This window comes from Lycium barbarum, chromosome 3, assembly GCF_019175385.1.
Source record: "Lycium barbarum isolate Lr01 chromosome 3, ASM1917538v2, whole genome shotgun sequence".
Taxonomy (NCBI): domain Eukaryota; kingdom Viridiplantae; phylum Streptophyta; class Magnoliopsida; order Solanales; family Solanaceae; genus Lycium; species Lycium barbarum.
The window spans coordinates 108,980,414-109,000,435 of NC_083339.1; the positions used below are offsets into that span (position 1 = coordinate 108,980,414).

The following is a 20,022-nucleotide window of genomic DNA, read 5'->3' on the forward strand; positions in this document are numbered from 1 at the left end:
TCTGGACGCAAGGGATAAGGAGCATAGTACACCTGTCTAACATTTTGTGCAATAATGAAAGGATTATAAGCCGCATACTCCCTCGTGTGGTTTACTTCTATGATGTTATACTGCTTGAGTACCCTTGTACCTCTATTTGCAGTTGGATCAAACCACTTGCACCGAAAAAGTACAATTCTTTTTTTGCCTCCACCAGAGTACTCCAGTTCTAGGATCTCCTTAATTACACCATAATAATCGACCCTCGCTTGGTTCCCATCCCCACCTTTAACCCAAACCCCGCTATTGTTAGTTTTCATATGCTTAGATCGTTCTTCGGTAGTAAATTTGAAACCATTTACCACATATTTGTCCATAAAATAGACCATACCGGATCCCCAAGATATGTCCTTTAAAAGTTGGTCATGGTAACCATATTCTGTACTCTAAACCTATTAATAGTTAAGAAATAGTAAGTTAGCAATAATATAATGTGCACTTTTTAAATTATGTTAATCTTGTGAAAAGGTTGTAACACTTACATAATCATTAAACCACTTCCCAAACTGATCGTACACTTTTTCAACGCCATTTAAATGCACAAAGTAACTGTTCGACAAAATGGAGTTTGAGTTAGTTGTTATGCCTTGTACTTGGATATTTAGTACAAAATAATAACAACTTACTCATAATATCGTTGAACTTCCGGGCAATTCAGCAAAACATGTATCGATGCAGATTTAGACTCCATATCATTAAATTCTCTTGTACGTTTTTTTGAACCCGAACCAGGTCGATTGAAGATTGATATCGGCTTCGCTAAAGCATCATTCTCACCTCCTTCATAATGTCGATTGGGTCTGTTTCGCAAGCATGGCACATTATCCCCAAAGTAGTAAGAACAGAAATGAGTTGTTTCCTTAGCAAGATAGGCTTCGCAAATTGAGCCTTCAACTCTATGTTTCTGCTTGATACCCCGTTTAGATTTGCCAATTGTTCTGCATAATATTATGTTAAGCGTGAATTTCTTTAAATAAACTGGTAGAGATAAATAAATAAAAATTTACACCTATTACCTCTCGAAGGGATACATCCAACGACAATGAACTGGGCCTCCGAGTTGGGCTTCCTCCGCAAGGTGAATTGGAAGATGTTCCATCACATCGAAGAACCCCGGTGGAAGAATTTTCTCCAACTTACTTGTTATTACAGGAATATTCTGATGCATCCAATCCAAGTTGTCTACCCTCAACGTGCTGGAACACAAGTCTTTGAAGAACAAACTAATTTCTGTCATAGGCTTCCAAATTCGGGTAGGCAAGCCACTAAATGCAATGGGGAGTAAAGTTTCCATGAACACATGACAATCATGGCTTTTCATCCCATGTAACTTTCCTTGCGCCATATCAACACGTTTTTCCAAATTTGATGCATACTCATCAGGCATCTTCAAGTTCTCAACCCATTCACAAATCTTTCTCTTCTGATCCATTGTGAATGAATAACTAGCCTTAGGCTTGAAGACCCCGTTTCGTTTGTCCTGCAACCATAACTCTCTACGCCTACAATATTCATGTGAGTCCAATCTAGCCTTTGGATTATCTTTTGTCTTGCCCTTGACATCCATCACTGTGTTGAACAAATTGTCAAAGTAATTTTTTTCTATGTGCATGACATCAAGATTATGCCAGAGAAGATTATCCTTCCAATATGGTAATTTCCAAAATATGCTCTGTTTGGTCCAGTTATGTGTAACCCCATACCCATCGAACTTGTACGGTGGTTCTTCAGTAACTTTCGGAAAGTTCTCAACCCTCTCCCAAATTTCCTCTCCTGAAAGTATTGGAGGTGGATAGTTTTGTTCAATTGTGTTCTTCCTAAATGCATTTTTCATACTCCTAAACTCATGATCCATTGGCAAGAACTGACAGTGACAATCAAACCATGAATTTTTTCTGCCATGTTTTAAAGTGAACGATTTAGTATTCTCCATGCAGTAAGGACAAGCTAACTTTCCAGCAGTCATCCACCTGGCAACATCCCGTAGGCAGGAAAATCATTAATAGTCCACATTAAGGTAGCTCGCAAATTAAAATTCTGCTTAAGAGAAACGTCAAACATCTCAACCCCTTCAAGCCACAATATTTTCAACTCATCAATCAAAGGTTGCAAGTATACATCAATTAAAACTTTTGGATTACGTGGGCCAGGAATGATGCAATTAAGGAATATATATGGACTAGTCATACACAACTCAGGTGGAAGATTATACGGTGTTAAGAAAATCGGCCAGCAAGAATATGGTGCAGCAGAAACAGAATGTGGAGTGAATCCATCAGAACATAAACCCAACCTAATGTTTCGTGGTTCAGCCGCAAAGTCTGGATATGTTGCGTCAAAATGCTTCCAAGCCTCTCCGTCTGATGGATGACACATAACACCAGGCGACCTTCTATTTTCACTGTGCTATCTCATATGAGGAGCGGAGCTATTTGATGCATACAACCTCTTTAACCTTGGTGTAAGAGGTAAGTAATGCATCGCCTTAACAGCAACCCTCTTCCCGCTACGAGTCCGCTTAAAACGAGCTCTTCCACAAAACTTACAAGATTCTAGACCGTTGTCACCTTTATAGTATAACATGCATCCATTTTCACAACAATCAATTCTCATCGACGAGAGTCCTAACTTAGACACTAATCTTTTTGCCTTATAGTAATTTTCAGGTATCTCTAATTTCGGGTCAACTAATTCATGTATAAGGCCAATCACAGCTTCCATTGCACCTTGAGGAACATTCCAATCTGCTTTGATGCTTAATAATCTAACAGCAATAGACAATTGAGAGTGGGGACTCCCTTCATATAACGGCCGACTAGCATTTTTCAACTGTTCAAAAAAACGACTAGCTTCTTCATTTGGAGCTTCTTCATCATGGTTACCGGATTCAAATTCGGAATGTATCCCATAAGCATCTTGAACCATGTCGTGCATTCTAGAATTTTAGACATTAGGTTGCACCGCCCTACTACTTTCACCAACAACAAAGTTTTGAAATCTACCAAAACTACTATACGTTTCTCCATGACTAGTCTGCACTGTATAATTTTCTTCAAACCCGTCTTTATAGAGATGAAGCCTAACAATCTCTGGTGTTTCGTAATTCCTACATTGACATACTACACAAGGGCACCTAACCAAGCCATGAATTTGAAAAGTTTCAAGTGTCATTGCATAGTCAACAAAAGCATCAACACCGTCTACAAATTCTTGCCTCATCCCCCCTCGGCGGTCGTTTGTCCTATTATACATCCAACTACGAGATTCCATCTACACAAATAACACCACATTTGAAATTGTTAAGGAACAAATTCAATGAATAATTTAATTCAATGTTCAAAACCTAAATCACCAGTTGCCCTAACAATCAACTTAAAGCTTCAGACTAGGAAAAATTTACTAAATCTTCAACAGAGACCCAAGTCACCAGTTTCCCTATACCATAAATGATCAAACTCCGACCTTAAAAAAATAAGTATTTTGACTCTCGTATTCTGAACTACTTCACACAAATTAGGTGTTTAGTCACTAGCTCTGGTTTGTATTTTGACTCATCTTTCTTGATTTTCCACTCCAATTGAGTGTTATTTCATTATTTTGTATCCCCAAATGGCCAAAGTAATATTTGGAGAATATATTCAAGACCCTTTATTGGTAATTGCATTTAGCATCTTCACCATTTTCTAGATCTGATTCCCCATATAGCCAAAGTAATTTCATTATTTTGTATCCCCAAATGGCCAAAGTAATTTTTCTGAGAATTTATGGAAGACCCTCTATGTGTAATTGTGTTTACTCTTCTTTTATTCAGCAAATTGAAGCATACAATGTCAAGTTCAGTAACTGAAGCTCTAACAACTCAACCCAATAACAAATTTCTTAGCCAAGAAAAGAAAGAAAGCATACCTCAAATGTTGATGATAACTGGCAACGGCAGCGGCGGTTCTCGGTGTGGATGACGACGACGGTGACTCCCTGCACTGTTGGTGACATTGACGGTGTATTAGGTTTAGAGAGAGAGGGACCTCAAAAACGTGAGAGGGAAAGAGAGAGAAATGGAAAGAGAAGGGTTTAATTGGGGTTGTTTTAATTTTATTTGGCTAATATTACCGACCTCATGAGGTCGGTATATTTAATTATTTTTTTTTTAATTTAAAAGCATACCGACCTCACGAGGTCGGTTTATCAAAAATTATTTTAAAATTATTTTTAATAAACCGACCTCGTGAGGTCGGTATTCTTTTAAATTAAAAATAAAATTACAATATTTACCATCAATTAAATTTCCAACCTGGTGAGGTCGGTACATTATTTTTTCAAATTTTGATACAATATTACCGACCTCATGAGGTCGGTTTATTTTTAAAAAAATTGAAAAATAAATATTACGATTTTACCGACCTCATGAGGTCGGATTTTTTCCGACCTCAACTGAGGTCGGTTTTTCGAGGTTGGAAAACCCAGTTTTTTTAGTAGTGTGAATACAAATTAAAAAATGAAAACTCGTCAAAAAGAGTTGTAGTAATATAATTGAATTGTGTTTTATGACGGGAAAAAAAATCTAAATTCTGTCTTTTAATATGATATGGTGGTAACAATTTAATCATTTATTCACTTCCTTAAATGTTGTTGCTGACTAAAGAAGCCTGCAGATACTATATGTACACATAATTTGAGTAAAAAAATAATGCGTTCAATTAAATTTGTAAAAATCGTACTAAATTTGTCTGATGAAAAAGAAAAAAAGGGACGGCGAGGAAAAAAGTCCACCATCACAAGTACAGGGCCAAGATTGGAGGCCAATTTGGTGCCCAACAAACTGAAAGCTGTTTTACAATCATATGCACACACTGCATGTGCTTCTTCAAGTCTTCAATTTACACCCATGATGACAACACATAGAGCAACAGCTGTTTGAGTCATATGCCGTCGCTTTCCTAACAAGAATTTTACAACATGTTACTCCTCTTCCATCTCATGTTAATGCAGTAATACGTATATTGGCCTTGTTAGGCAATCAAATAAATGAACTCCATTAGTCCATCAAAAACAACCTTCAAAAAATAAATGTATTAGAGTGTTTCCCCGTCAGTTGTATGAATGTCTGTCATTTCCTTATATAATTTTGAATAATTTTCATTTTATTAGTTAGTTTTAAAAAACCAACTTTTTAATGAAGAAAAAGAAAATCAACAGCGCCTCATAAGCCAATTTAATTTCATGAGTTAAGATTGGTTGTTGATACTTGATAGGTCAAACGGTCAAATTTATTTTCCATCTCAATTTAATTATCTTAGTTATCCTAAATTTAAAATGTGTACAACGTGGTACTGACATGTCCTTTGAATTTTGTGATTTTAAATTGCCATATAAAATGATTGAATTGTTAACTTACTAGCATTAAAATTGGGAGAGAATAGTAATTGTATTTCTGTGTGCGATCTGTAAATGCTGAAAGACCTAAATCTTCGCCTTAACAAAATGAATTTGGAAAAGAAAATAGTTTATTTACTGTATTTATCGAACACAAAGTGACACGCATTTGTATAAGCTAGTACGGGTGGTGTCGGCTGGCATACTAGAATCCCTTAAAGCTGTTGTACACATGCCCCTTTGATTAAGCGAGACCACACAACACCAGCATTTGATTAAAAAGCTCTCCCCACCTTTATTATTTTCTCTTTTTCTCTCTTATTATCTCGGCCATTCTCGACAGCCGCCACTCACCAACCTCAACGTTCAATTCAGATTCTTGATTTTCCGGCCAAAATTTGCCGGAACAAACCCCTTATTTCCATTCTCATGATATGCTTCCTAATTCCCATAACCCTCCTTCTAAACCCAAAACCCCTGATTTTTCAAATCGAAAAAACTCATTTAACTCTCTTCAACCTTTGTTTTCCTTTCATAATCCTCGTACATGGCTTATTCTCACCATCCTCCTCTTTCAAATCCTTCTCCTCCTCAATATCCGGTCCCACCTCTTCCCCACCTACATCACATCCCATAATACCACTATTACAACCAGAACCGAAGTTGATAATGTTACTACTAACTTATGTCCTTTAGGTAAAGTCTATGTCTATGACCTTCCCCAGTTATTCAACGATGAGCTAATACAAAATTGCAATGAATTAAACCCCTGGATTTCTCCATGCGAAGCACTGTCAAACGACGGATTTGGCAAGGAAGCTGACAAACTTTCGAATGTTATTCCGACAAGCCTCGTAAACTCGTGGTATTGGACGGACCAATTTGCATTGGAGCTAATTTACCATAACCGAATCTTGAATTACAAATGCAGGACTATGGAGCCGGAATCTGCTACGGCTTTCTACATTCCGTTTTACGCTGGTCTCGCAGTGGGAAAGTATTTATTTAAGAATAATTCAAGTGCAAAAGAGCGTGATCAACATTGCAAGTTGTTGCTGAACTGGGTACAAAATCAAACCTATTGGAAACGAACCAACGGTTGGGATCATTTTATCTCAATGGGTCGTATTTCATGGGATTTCAGGCGATCTAAAGATGAAGATTGGGGTTCAAGTTGTATATACATGCATGGTATGCGTAGTATCACACGTCTTCTTATTGAGAAAAACCCTTGGGACTATTTCGACATTGGTGTACCTTATCCCACTGGATTCCACCCTAGTACTGTTAACGACATCACCCAATGGCAGAACTTCGTACGTAACCGTGAGAGAAAGACTCTTTTTTGCTTTGTCGGAGCGACACGTGGGTATTTTAAGAATGATTTCCGAGGTTTATTACTGAATCATTGTTACAGTGAGTCAGACACGTGTCGAGTTTTGGACTGTGCTGGTTCGAAATGCTCTAATGGCACTTCAGAAATTATGGAAACGTTTCTTAATTCGGATTTTTGTTTACAGCCTAGGGGTGATAGTTTTACTAGAAGGTCTATTTTTGATTGCATGGTAGCCGGTTCGATTCCGGTTTTTTTCTGGAAGAGAACGGCTTATTATCAATATGAGTGGTTTTTGCCAGGTGAACCGGAGAGTTACTCGGTTTTTATAGACCGGTATGAAGTGAAAAATGGGTCGTCGATTAAAGCGGTTCTTGAAAGTTTCAGTAAAGAAAAGGTGAAGTCGATGAGAGAGAAAGTAATAGAGAATATACCAAATATTGTGTATGCTAAACCTAATGAGGGGATACATGGCATTAAAGATGCATTTGATATTGCTGTTGAGGGTGTGTTGAGGAGGATTAAGAAGCAGCAAAGAGGGTATAAATGGTAATTAAAATTGGGAATTTGAGAAATTAAGGTTTAGGTAGAAATGTGGAGCAGCTTTGCAGGTGCATGAGTATGGCGGCAGTTATGTTTAGTTACTGTCTTCCTGCAACAGATTGCGCCGTTAATTTGAAAGTAGCTGCAGTTTGGGGCGAAGTTGATTGATATACACTTTTTATGATTGTTTATACTCTTTTATGCTGTATTATTATGTAGAATAAGTAGTTTATATGGGTGAATTCTTTGGTTAAGAATGGTATGAGATATATGGGGAGTCATATTTTGAATGCATTTTGACCGCGGTTGCTGTATACTGTACATTCCAAGTTTATCTTTCGTTGGACGAAACTTTGTGCATTTTGAGTGTGTTTTAAATGTGGGTGCATATTGCACACATTTCCTAGATTGGGGTTTATGGGGGTGATCGAGTCTTTGACAATTTATGATTGTCAGTTGCCATAACTGTGGTACTCCATCATCTCAATTTATGTGACACTCTTTGACTAGGTAAGATATTTAAGAAAGAAATGAAAGACTTTTGAAGCAGTAGTTTAAAATAAACTTTAGATATTTATGTGATTCGAAAAGTAAATTGTTTCTAAATATAAAATAATAACATTTTTTTTAAATAGATTAAAAGAAGTGTAACACATAAATTGAGACAGAAAAAGTAACTTAGATGGTGCAGAGGAGTAGATGGTTCCAGAAACAAAACTGAACAACCATGCTTGGGCCCTTTGTGTTTGTGTTGTACAACAGGTGATTGTTCGTTTAAACCTAAAGAGCTAGTGGCTGGTCGAAACGTTAAAAGAAGCATAATGCATTTCTTGTACAGATTTGTATTGGGCCCTTTGTGTTGGAGCCACATAATAGACACATTTAACTGCTTTCTATTTTCATTGAGGTGGATAGAGTTAATTTATGCTGAATTGAATGGTAAACAAGCCAGTGAACAGAGCAGAGACCACACTATACCAACCTGCTAGATGTCGATGCGCGCATCTTGAAATTTCTTAAAATCTGACAACCCAAACCTTTGTGCCTCTCATCTAACATTCGTTCTTTTCTGTCAAAAAATGGGGCCGATTAAAGGGAAAATGAGCACTTAGTTGTAAAATGTACTAAAAAGTTGATAAAAAAATTAAGATTTCCAGTTCAAAATTCAAAACCTGTGAAAAGATGGAAAAAAATAAGCAAAGGCTCTCTTAGCATATTCACTTTACAACTAATATTATTCAAATAGGTAAGTGATTTGAATTATTTGTTACAAGACACTTTAATTAAGTTTTTAATTTTGTTTAACTAAAATGTAAAAGAGAAAATCACAAAGTAGAGAGAAGGAGCATGCTTATGACGCTTTCGCCATATAGTATGTTTTATCAACATTAACCGTGCTTAAGCTATTTTCTGTACTATTGGGAGAACTTGGTACGTAAATGTAGATGTGTAGTAAGAGTATGTTTGTACTAAAAAGATCTGGGGATAAAAAAAATTGTTCTTCCACTTATAGAAAGAAAGTACTTGTAATAAGAGTATTTCTCTACTAAAGAAACCACTTTTATATAGAACTGGCTTCTTCTTACCTCATATTATTGCCCACAACGAAAATTTAACTTTTATTACTACTCAAATACTTTTTGTTTCCTTCTAAAAACTTGACTAAACATCTTAATTCTCTAACATAAGTACTTTTTTAAAAATAAGTCCCGTCTTACTAAACGCTTTGATTAAATATGTTATCAGATGTGTATTTAGGTGGAGGGTGTGGACAAGGCCGGCCGAAGGGTCAAGCGGCCAAAGTTACCGCTTTAGCCCCAAATATTAAAAGGCCCCTAAATTTTATTTCCTCTATTATTTTTATAGATATTTTATTATATGATCATTACTAAAATCAGCTTTAGGCTGATTTAATATTCTTAGGAACTCTTATTCTTTTATACACATTGTACCAAGTCATATTTTTCCACTTCAAAATAAATTTGAGTTGTTTAAAATGTATGAAACTATTTTGACATGTTCATAGATATAGTTTTTTAATTTCAAATAAGTATATGCTTATCAAATTGATTATTTCTACAGATAAACCTTGTATATAGAATTTGAAGTTTGAAAAAAAAATAGGGAATACTTTAAATTCTCTATTTCAAGTTTCCTCCCACAACTTTTTATTTTTTTTAGGTGAAATTTATGTTTAAACACAGCTTCAACTTTCAAATACTTTTATGAACTGCAACTTCAAATATTCGTTTTTAGAACTTCAACCACATATTGTCAAAATGTCTCCGTAGTGGCGGAAATTTGAGATGATTAGACAATTAGAATTTCAAAAAGCATTGTGTTAGCCTTGAATATTTTTTAAAATATTGTTAAATCTGGATGAGCAGAGTTAGCGGATACCTCCATTGATGGAAGCTTAGGCAGTCAGTGATGATCAATGTGATGTGCAAGTTGGTCAAATAGCTTATGTTACAAAAATAATAAATTTGTTAGATACATTTTATGCCTCTTATTTATATCTAGCTTCAGGCCACATAACTAGTTGAGCCGCCCTGGGTGTGGATTCATGCACGTGAATCATGCTCCTCTCCCAAGACCTGTATAATAATGCCTATATTTCTTCAGAACTACTTAAATATACCAAGCTCAAAGAGTCATGGGGTGCAATGACTATTAGGTGCACCTTCACAACTGAAGTTGGTGGTTCAAATCTCATGTATGTTTTGTTATTTTTTTCCTCTAAAATTAAGCTAGAGTTTCAAATGTCGCATCTTTCTTGTTATTTTTTATCCTTTTTTTCTTTAAGAATTCGTTCACCCATGAGGATGAGCAGGTCTGGGGTCCCGTCTTACTGACGAGCGCAAAACACAATATAAATTAAGCACTTCGCTAGTCAAAGATAGTATAGTTTAAGATCGTCTCCACAGGGATTGGTACAAATAATTACTCAAACGGAACCTTGCTCAGTATTATTCGGGAAATAAAAACTTGAGTTTGTTGTGGTTATAAACGACGATTATCGACTACAACGTAATTAAAGACAATTGACAACGAAAGTAAGTTACTATTAATATAAGAAGTAAGGGTAGTAGACAAGACAGATGCATGATTTTAGCAATTAGCTTCGATTCGTTTTATCATTCTCCTCTAAATTTTATTGAGTCTCTCGAATTCAATAAGTAATTAGTGTACTCTAGAATCTGATAAACATCTTCCGATTATTTATACAGATTTCACAAATTAAACTAATGCAAGCCTTGAGAATGTTCAAAAGTTATGGATAGAAATAGATCTTCAGACGACTTCTCACGAATATCGTCAGCTTATAACCCAAGATAAATTATTCAAGAGTGTCTTCCGATTACTCAATAAAATCATTCAATCATGAACTAAATCAGATTTATATTAAGATAATTCATAAAACACTTTCTCTTCCGATTAAAGCATCCAAAAATATCTCAATAATCAAATAAAACTACTATCCATGAATTCAAGACTGATGAAAAGCCTATGAACATATGCAAGAAAACATTAAGGGTTTAGTCTCAAGGAAAACGTCTCTCGAATATTTTCCTTTCCTGGTTCAACCAATAATTCAAGAAACTCTTTCGATTACTTAGAAGAATCACCAATTAAAACCAAACAAAATAATGCGAAGATATTCACCAAACTGTTCCTCTTTTGATTAAATAAAATGGTAAATAACTCTGCAATTCAATTCAAAACCCATGTTAACGAATTCAAGCAATAAAACAAGAATCGAATCCAAAAACGTCAATCATTACATCATGTCTGTCAAAACCCCATAAGAAACTACTCCATAATAGAATAAAAGAACATAGTAGAAATAGAAGTAGAAAACATTACAACCGACAATTGATTCAAACTTCCGTATTGAATTGAATTGTGATGAAAAGTAACGAATTCGGCCGTCCAATCCTCTTCTACGCACCTCCAATGCCTCCTAGGTCAAAAGTCCCTTCAAAAATGTGTTTAGAGAGTATTTATAGGTGTAGAAAAAATTCCAGTCAAAATTAACCTTGTCCAAGTAAAATAGGAAAAATTGGCTAATTCAGTGCGGATGCGTTATTGAGAGCGTCACCCCCTCCCCATCGTGACCTGCCTTTTTGCTTTTAAACTTTGAGGAATTAGGTCTCCTTGGTGTTGCCACATAGACATAATATCCAAATATAGCTTCGTCCACTGAATTCCATGAGACACAGTCAAACTGTTCCTTTGATGGCCAAACATTTTGCTTAACGATGCCACATAGACAAGTTTTATGTGTTTTCCATTTTATTTTACTCCATGTCCTGCTCCAAAATTAATTTCTTCACCGTTGTATTTTGGATTGCTTTTTTTCCAATTATAAGTAGACGTCTTTTTGTTCAATTTTTGCTCCAAAGTTTTTCATTTTTGCTACACTTTATTCCTATACAATAAAACACACGCAATAAATATAAAATAATCATATTCAAGCTTAAACACGATTAAAGTGTAGTAAATAAGAGATAAAGTATAGCTAAAAACTCGTGTTTATGGTCACTCATCACTTACATTTCAATTAAGTTTTTTTTTTTCTGTTTTTATTCTTTCGAAATTCTCAATAGTCAGACATATTGAAATCACCATCCTACTTTTGTCACCGTAAAACAAATATCTATATTAAATTGATAGCGGTAGAGGATGTAACATATAGTTAACGGGTTTAATTGATCCCCATATAAAATTTTGACAAAGCGTAGATTGGTTAATTATATTATAAAAAATAAATTAATTTGAACCTATAATTTCAAAAGTATAATTTTGTGTATTCTCTCGATTCTTCTTTTCTAAACTTTCCCCAAGATTCGAGGGCCGTTAATAGTGTTTTTCTCGAACGTAAGATGATTTGGAAGTCCTTGTGATGTATTTCATTGTCAAGAACGTCAAGCAGCACTTCAATATTTCGGATTGATATTGAGGAAGATCGCCTCTTGATCAACTTCGTGTTTTAAGAAAGACAAACAATATTTGATGATTTCATTTCTTTTTAAATACAAAAAAATTTATGGGATATTCGAGATATCTTTTCAAGGGAATATGTATCCCGTTATATAGGGGCGAGCTAGAATTTAGGTTAGACTAGCCTCTTAGAAACCTGAATGTATATTGGGCTTATCTTTTAGAGGTTCGACTTAAAATCAGATAATTTTTTGATGTCCACGATAGGATATTGAGTTCATGTTACGAACTTAAAAATTCAACTAATGAAAATCTTGAATTCACTTCTTTGTAAGAGTGCATCCATTTTCTTGATATCCTAGATTCCGGAAGGTTATTATGAAGTATCTTTTTCTAACAAAGGTTTCTCATTTCCATCCAAATTTAATATTTATGTGTCAACCGACATGATTCAACTACCGATACTTAGGTCTCGTTTCTCAGCTATCATGTGAAACACGCAATCCAAACTTAACGAGGATCGGACCGACATCCAAATAGGCAGGCTGCATATAAAGGATCCAAATTGATGTCAAGACGCGTAATGTAATGTTTATGTCATGGCTTACTATTTAAATTTTCAATATGCGATCAGATTCATGAAGCTTCATATAGTATGCATCACTGGCTCACACTCTTTGGTTATTTAAGCTTGAAGAAAGTAAAGGGAAATATGCCTCTTTTAGTCTTTTATTACTTTATTATATGAAGAAAAGAAAAATAGCCCGAAAATCGTAAAGAGTGGCAATTCTTTGTGGGTCATTGGACTTATGCCGATATTTAATTTATACCTCTCTTAACAAATAATAGCAATTTATTTGTTTTATATTTTTAAATCATAATATTCTACGAGCTATGCGGCTCCTTTAAAGAAATTATGATCCGCTAGACATAAATTAGATTGTTAAGGGCAAAAAATAAAGACCAACCCGTTTAAAGGGCAAAATTAAAGACCTTTCCATTTGCTTTTTTTTTTTTTGCACGGATTGCCCTTCATTTGGGGTGGTCTTTAATTTTTGTCCTTCAAATTGGTGGTCTTTAAGTTTTGCCCTTCGCCTAATACCTCAAGGTTGTGGCTTCGAACCCCAGCTCAGTAAAAAAAAAAAATCGCAAGGTTGAAGTTGCAAAATTCTGCCTTAATGCGGAATTAGGCCCATGCAAATTCTATCTTAAATCTGCCCATGAAGGCAGAATTTGGGCATTAAGGCAAAATTTGCATGGGCAGAAATTTGCAAATTCTGCCTTGAGCCAGAATTCTGCCTGAAGGGAAAAAGTTAAAAATCACCATTTTCAACGGCAAAAATTAAAGAACACCCCCAGCTAAGGGCAATCCTACAAATTGCCCGTCCATTTGAAGGGGAAAACGTGCTATTTCTTCATTCTTTGTGCTTATGGCAATTTTTCCTTTCTGTTTCAGGACCCCGCTTACTATTTAGGAAAAGCCACACAAATATAACTTTTTAAATGGTAATTAAAAAGATTACAATTACTTTCTAAAAATTACATAAATACAACTTATTCAAAATTTTAAATTTTTTAATTATAAAAATACATTTTTTTACATTCCTAAAATATCAATAATACTTAAGTTTAGGAGTTACTACCATTAATGTATATCCACTTTTTACTTTCTCTTTCTTTCAAAATCACCCCCCCCCCCCCCCCCAATATCAAATCTATAAAAAGGGCATGAGAGAGAATGTAATTTTTCAAATTAAAAAAAAATCAACTTTAAATCCCATATTTCATCTACGATCTGAATAGATTTTTTCTTTTTTCTTTCATTTGCTCTTTATTCTTCTTTTTTATTTCCACTCGATGACTGATCCAATTATTTTTTTGTGACTAAAAGAAATAATTTGAATATATTAATCTATATTATATTAAAAGCACAAAGGGTCTTTGAAATGTTGATTGAACTTTTTGTCCTTCATTAAAAGACTCCACAATAGATAAGATTATCATTTACCATTTTCATAAACACTAATAATATATATATATATATATATATATATATATTGCAAAAGTAAAAAATCCACTGTTATTTTTGGTATATTTAGGTTAAATGAATTTGTTCCTTATTTGATTTTGGCAAAGTAATAGCTTCTTTCTATTAGTTAAAAAAGGTGCATATAGCGTAACTTCCATTAGATTTTTACTAATAAGTAATAGGAATTCAGATCTAATTATAAGTGTTTTAATAATGAAGTTTACCATACCATGGGAACCAAATTTATACGCGCAGTTGCACGAGTAAGCAAACATTTTTAAATATTCTATAATAAATATGCTTAGTTTTATTAAAGAAAGTCCTTATTCCCTTTCATTTCATTCCAAATTTGGAGACTTGAAGAAGTCCTATATAAGCGTATTCTAATTAAATTTGGAGACCTGAAGAAGAAGAAGTTGGCTATATAAGCGTACCCGAAGAGATTTATGTTTGTCTGATTTATTTTATAGTTTGTTTTGGTTTGATTTAGGTTTAACTTCTTATTTTTGCTTTTTCGTTGCAGGACTTTCAATTATAAAACTCCACTTCGTTAAATTTCTTGCTTATGCTCTCCTTGCTTTTACTAGCAAACTAAATGGTCAGGTATGTCTTTAATCATTCAAAGTTTTGAGAATTTTTTGCTTATGATGTGGTTTCTCATTTATAAAATATGAATCACAATTGGTTTTTCAGAGGAGGAATAAGAAGGCGCTCTTCAATGGTTAATATCTTTAAGTGTCACAAACGAACAAAGCCGTGTACTTTTGAGTTATTAAGATGGGGTCGAATCATAGAACTTTCAGATTCTAATAGATATATAGACGAATAGAGTTTGAGATAATTAAATACATCGAAACGGAATTATAGTTTAATTATTTTCTTTATATTTATTTAGGAATAAATATTTAATTATTTTCTAATATTTAGGACTTCAAAACTGCTATTTTTAGAGGTAATTGGACTTGTAATAATCAAGTCACTTGGAGCATTATATTGAAATTGAACATGATGTTTCTTAATTTTGTTTAGTTGATGAAATAGACGAAAGAAGTTAATTTCATCGTGACTTTTCGATGCAAAGAACAAATAATGTTACAAACAAATCATCTTATTCATTGTATGTTTATGAACTGTTATTTTTCCCAAATCATTCTGTAGATTTGAGGATGAAAAAGTCAGAAGTACCCATTTAACATGGTGACTTTCTTCTTCTTTGGCTAATGCACTTTGTGCCTGAATGAACAACAATATTGGTATGTTTTAGATTCTAAGTAGTTTTTATATGATTTCCAGTTATAGATATTTTTCTTTTGTTGTATTATATTAACACGTAAAATACCAATTTTTGTTGTCCCAACTTTTTTATGTTATAGGTAAGATGATAAGTGAGTTCAAACCACTCTAATAGCCTGTTTGGTCAAGCTTTTGGGAGGTCAAAAGTGTTTATTTTTAACCAAAAAGTACTTATTTTAAAAAAGTGAGGCATTTGATCAAGATTTTGGGAGAAATTAAATTGTTTTTCAGAAGCTGAAAAGGTAAGTTTTTCCCAAATTTGCATCAACATAATAATATTTATTCATCATTTAAACATATATTGCATTTAACGTCAATTTTTGTTTTGCAATAATTTCTGTATATATTTATTGTTTGACGCGATACAGTTACACGTACACTAAACTAGACAAAATTCTCATTTACTATTTTCTTTAAATTATTGAGTATTTAATTATGCACAGAGTACTCATAATTGTTCGAGGAGTTTTTCTCTTCAAGAAGTCTATTTTCATTACAAAAGGAAAATAAGTTCGATCCTATTCGATTGTTGCATATTTGTAGATACTTTTATTAACTCGATTGCTGCATGTTAAGATCTTTCCCCTTAGAGCTTCCATTAATGCTTAATAAAACAAAAAAGGTAAATTATAGAAGAATTCTAGAACTCCTACTAATACTTATTATTTTAGAGTTTTTTTAAAAAAGTATTTCCCCTTAGAACCTCCATTAGTGCTTAATAATTTGGAATAAAATAAAAATTCCTCCTAAAATTTATTATTTTAGAATTTAAGAAAAAGATATGCGAGAAAACACTGGGAAAATAATTTTTTGGAGACGTAAATTAGTACTTTAATGTTGAAAGTGCGTAGAATGGAATTAAAATCTTATCCACTTTGAATTTTCGTAACCATCACCACAAGCATATACATGCCAAGTTAATATGTAGCAATTGATTTCAACTTAAAATTTCATGTTAAAATAAAAACTTCAATAAAAATCTGTCGTTACTTTTGGTAAAAGGCCTTAATTTTTGGCAAAAGAAAACTGCCTCATTTTTTTTAAGAAAGAAAATTCGTTGTCGGGATCCGAATAACTTTCCAACTCAAATTGAACGTGTGTAGTTGTGTACCATGATAATCTGATTGTGTGTTTTTTGTTTGCAATTTTATATAGGGGCAAGTGAAACTAAATCAGATTGGTGCAGAGCCAACTGTGTGATGTGGATGATGATGTTTCTTTCGTAGAAAACCCAATTCATGAAAGGCTGGACAAATTTGTTTTTTTTTTCTTTTTCTTTTTTTTAAACTTATATGAAATAGTTTTGGCTAGGATTTTAAGTTGAAGGTATATGTCGTCGTTTTATTTTTTGTTATGCATATTGACCTTACACTTTTTATGTTCATACAATTATTATATATTTGCGTGTATGTTTAAAGTTATGATATTTATTTTCTTCATTTATATTGTTGTTATTGTTATATCCCGTAATTTTAAACGTCGGATTATTTGTAAGCTGAGGTGGGGCCCACACGTTAAGATTTTTTTTGGAACATGTGACAAGTCATATGAATCACATATGTGAAGTTAAACACAACTCAAGAAGGACCCTTGGGCCAAATCAAAGTGGAAGTCCTCCAAACGAATATTTTTAAGAAAACGTTTTCGGGTGATCTGACTTTTAGGGGCAAAAAAGGTATTATAAGTTTGGAATTTGGAAAAATACCAAGAAATAGAAGTTGTAGATAATTGAATTAGCTTTCCAACCATAGGTCGTGGGTTCCCAGGTGACATCGGTACAAGGAGATATGGACGTTTTAAGGTCGAAAGGTCAGTGGACTAGGCCCAACTCGGGATCAACCGAGTTGGCCCAAAAAAATAAAAACGAATTAAGGCCCAAAGGAGATGGGGTGGCCGGCCAACAATGGCCCAAGCCCATGGAATTTTAATTAATTCCCATGTGATAATTAGCATATAAAGCCTAGAAGATTCAAGAAAATAACACAAGTTGGAAAACAAGAACAAAACAAAGAAACAAGAGCAAAAGAACTAAAGGCCATACGGCCATGGAGAAAAAAAATTGACCCTTTGAAATCTTATCCCAAAAATTATTTTCTTGTGGTATTTCTACTAATTCAAGGGTCCTTTACAACTTGGTGTAATTATTTTGGAAGAAAGAGCACTTGTTTCTTCAAGTTGACAACTTGGTCAAGTGAAGAAGATTGTAGAAAAAGGTAAGAATTAATCCCTTTTTATTATGTTATGAAGGTTGGTTTATGTTGTAGTATGTAGAAATGAGTAGAATTTATGGAAATATGGAAGTTTACAAAGTGGGTGTGCATATATGTAAGTGGACATATATGTATATTGTTGTATAAATAATATGAGTTGAATTTTATGTTGTATTCTAGTTGTGGTTATGGTGAAATTTATATTGGAAATGAAAGTTGAATAAATTTGGTGGAAGTTGGAAATATGGAATGTAGAAGATTATGTCACTTTGGAATGATTTTGTGATATAATGGAAATGAAGTTGTTAAGATGTGAATTATGATTATGGTTGATGAAATTGGAAGATGGAAATATGTTATGAATATGTAGATTGAAGATTTGAAGTTTTGGATGGATTATGGTTTTGGTGGAAAGTTTGTATATTTTGTATATCTTGTGAATATTTGGTAGAAATGATATGAAATGCTTCCGAATTATATTGTAATGATCTTGATTAGTAATGAATGTAAAAACATTGAGATTGGTTTGGAAATGTGAAGTTGGAATGAAAGCTATTGCATTATGTTGGAAAGAAGACTAGTTGTGTTATATTGTGTTTTGTAGTCATGGTTGTTGTCATTGTGTTGATAGTTTGGTCGGGTTGAATTCCCGGACTGTTGTTGATTAAAAATTGGCTAAGTTGAATTTTGGGGATGTTGTACGTATAGGGGAGATGCTGCCTAAATTTTTGTAGACAAGTATTGGTTAAGATTGAAATCTTAAAGCCTTACAATTAACATTTGGTAATTGTGACCAAATTGTAGATTTTGGCGAACTTGAAACTTGATTTTGGAGACGTGTATGAAGCGGAAAAGGTATGTAAGGCTTCACCCTTCCTTCTATGGCATGTCTTAGACGTAATAAGTTGGATACGAGCCTCGAGGACAACTCCATTCTCCGGAATCCGCACCTAAAGTTTCCCCTTTTTCATTCAGTAGAATTGAATTAGAAATTGTGTAAAATATTGGAAAAACTTCCTAAACATCTGGAACTGCATAAATATGACCCGACTACCTTAAAACCCTCACAAGTGACGTCATGAAATATAATGTACGTAAATTTGGTACGCCGCCTCATTTGACCCGAGGTGGGCCCATTGTTCCCAGATTTTCCCTATTGCTCCGTTTGACTTATTTTGGAGTAGAATCCAAAGGAAACTTTTGATCCTCGTTCCGATTATCAAACGATAAGTACTGTACCATTCTAATGGAAATATGTATATGTATATAAGATATGTATATGAACATGGGATGGGGGGAAGGGATACATGGGGGAATGGGAAGGGAAACATGTTTCATTGCCACCTGGTCAGCTGGCTTATCATCCTGGACGCGGGATGCCCGGACGCGGGATATATGGGCGAGCCGGTATTTCGGCGCTATGTGGGTGAGCCGACATTGTTCGGTGCTATGCTATGACATGACATGCTATGCTATGATACGCTATGACATGCTATGCTATGACATGATACGCTATGACACGCTATGCTATGACATGATACGCTATGACACGCTATGCTATGACATGATACGCTATGACATAATATACTATCATATGATATGCTACGACATGATATGATACGACACGCTATGAGATGATAGGATATAATATGATAAAACACGACACGATATAAACCCTATTTTCTATGCCTATGAAAAAGGAACGTTTTAAAAAGGGAAGGACAAGCATGCACGGTATCCGGCCTGAAAGGGGTGTTCCTACGTACAGGTCACTTTCTAGCCTCATTATATGCCCTACGACCTCATGATATTGTTAATCGTACTCTATGTTCCTGCTTGTATTATCTTTTATGCCTTACATACTCGGTACAATATTCGTACTGACGTCCCTTCTTGTGGACGCTGCGTTTCATGCCGCGCAGGTCAGCAGACAGGCGGGTTTGATTCTTAGGAGTTCTACCAGCGGCATTTGACAGCGCTCCAGTTGTTCCGGAGCCCCAGTTCCTTGGTACTATTTTGTGTATATACTCGGGCACGACAGTACTCGGCCCCTTTCTATGTATATGTGTACTATGTCTAGAGGCTCGTAGACAGATATGTACAGTTAGATGTGTTGTATTTTGGAATGTTCACGTCGCCGTATAACGTGATAGCAAAGTTTACTAGTCTATGTTTACGATGATGCTACTAATGTTAATGTTCAGTAACGAAAAAAATATATATGGCACAGTTCCTACGGCCCGCTGAGAAGTAAAGGT

The 20,022-nt window shown here is 34.4% G+C and overlaps 2 protein-coding genes and 1 long non-coding RNA gene across 3 annotated transcripts; 2 read left to right on the forward strand and 1 right to left on the reverse strand.

Annotated features, from left to right (window-relative positions):
- Positions 1-661: 661 nt before the first annotated feature.
- LOC132631117 (uncharacterized) lies at positions 662-1,606 on the reverse strand. The gene is made up of 2 exons (XM_060346720.1): positions 1,056-1,606; positions 662-977 (listed from the first exon to the last, which is right to left on the reverse strand). The coding sequence occupies exons 1-2, from the start codon at positions 1,604-1,606 to the stop codon at positions 662-664; spliced, it is 867 nt and encodes a 288-aa protein (XP_060202703.1).
- Positions 1,607-5,627: 4,021 nt separating this feature from the next.
- LOC132631785 (xyloglucan galactosyltransferase XLT2) lies at positions 5,628-7,602 on the forward strand. The gene has a single exon (XM_060347489.1). It carries the CDS (start codon positions 5,847-5,849, stop codon positions 7,296-7,298), a length of 1,452 nt encoding a protein of 483 aa, XP_060203472.1. The 5' UTR covers positions 5,628-5,846; the 3' UTR covers positions 7,299-7,602.
- A 9,787-nt stretch (positions 7,603-17,389) lies between these two features.
- LOC132631787 (uncharacterized) lies at positions 17,390-20,022 on the forward strand. The gene is made up of 3 exons (XR_009579064.1): positions 17,390-17,767; positions 18,569-18,619; positions 19,687-20,022. It is a non-coding gene; the product is annotated as an uncharacterized LOC132631787 (long non-coding RNA).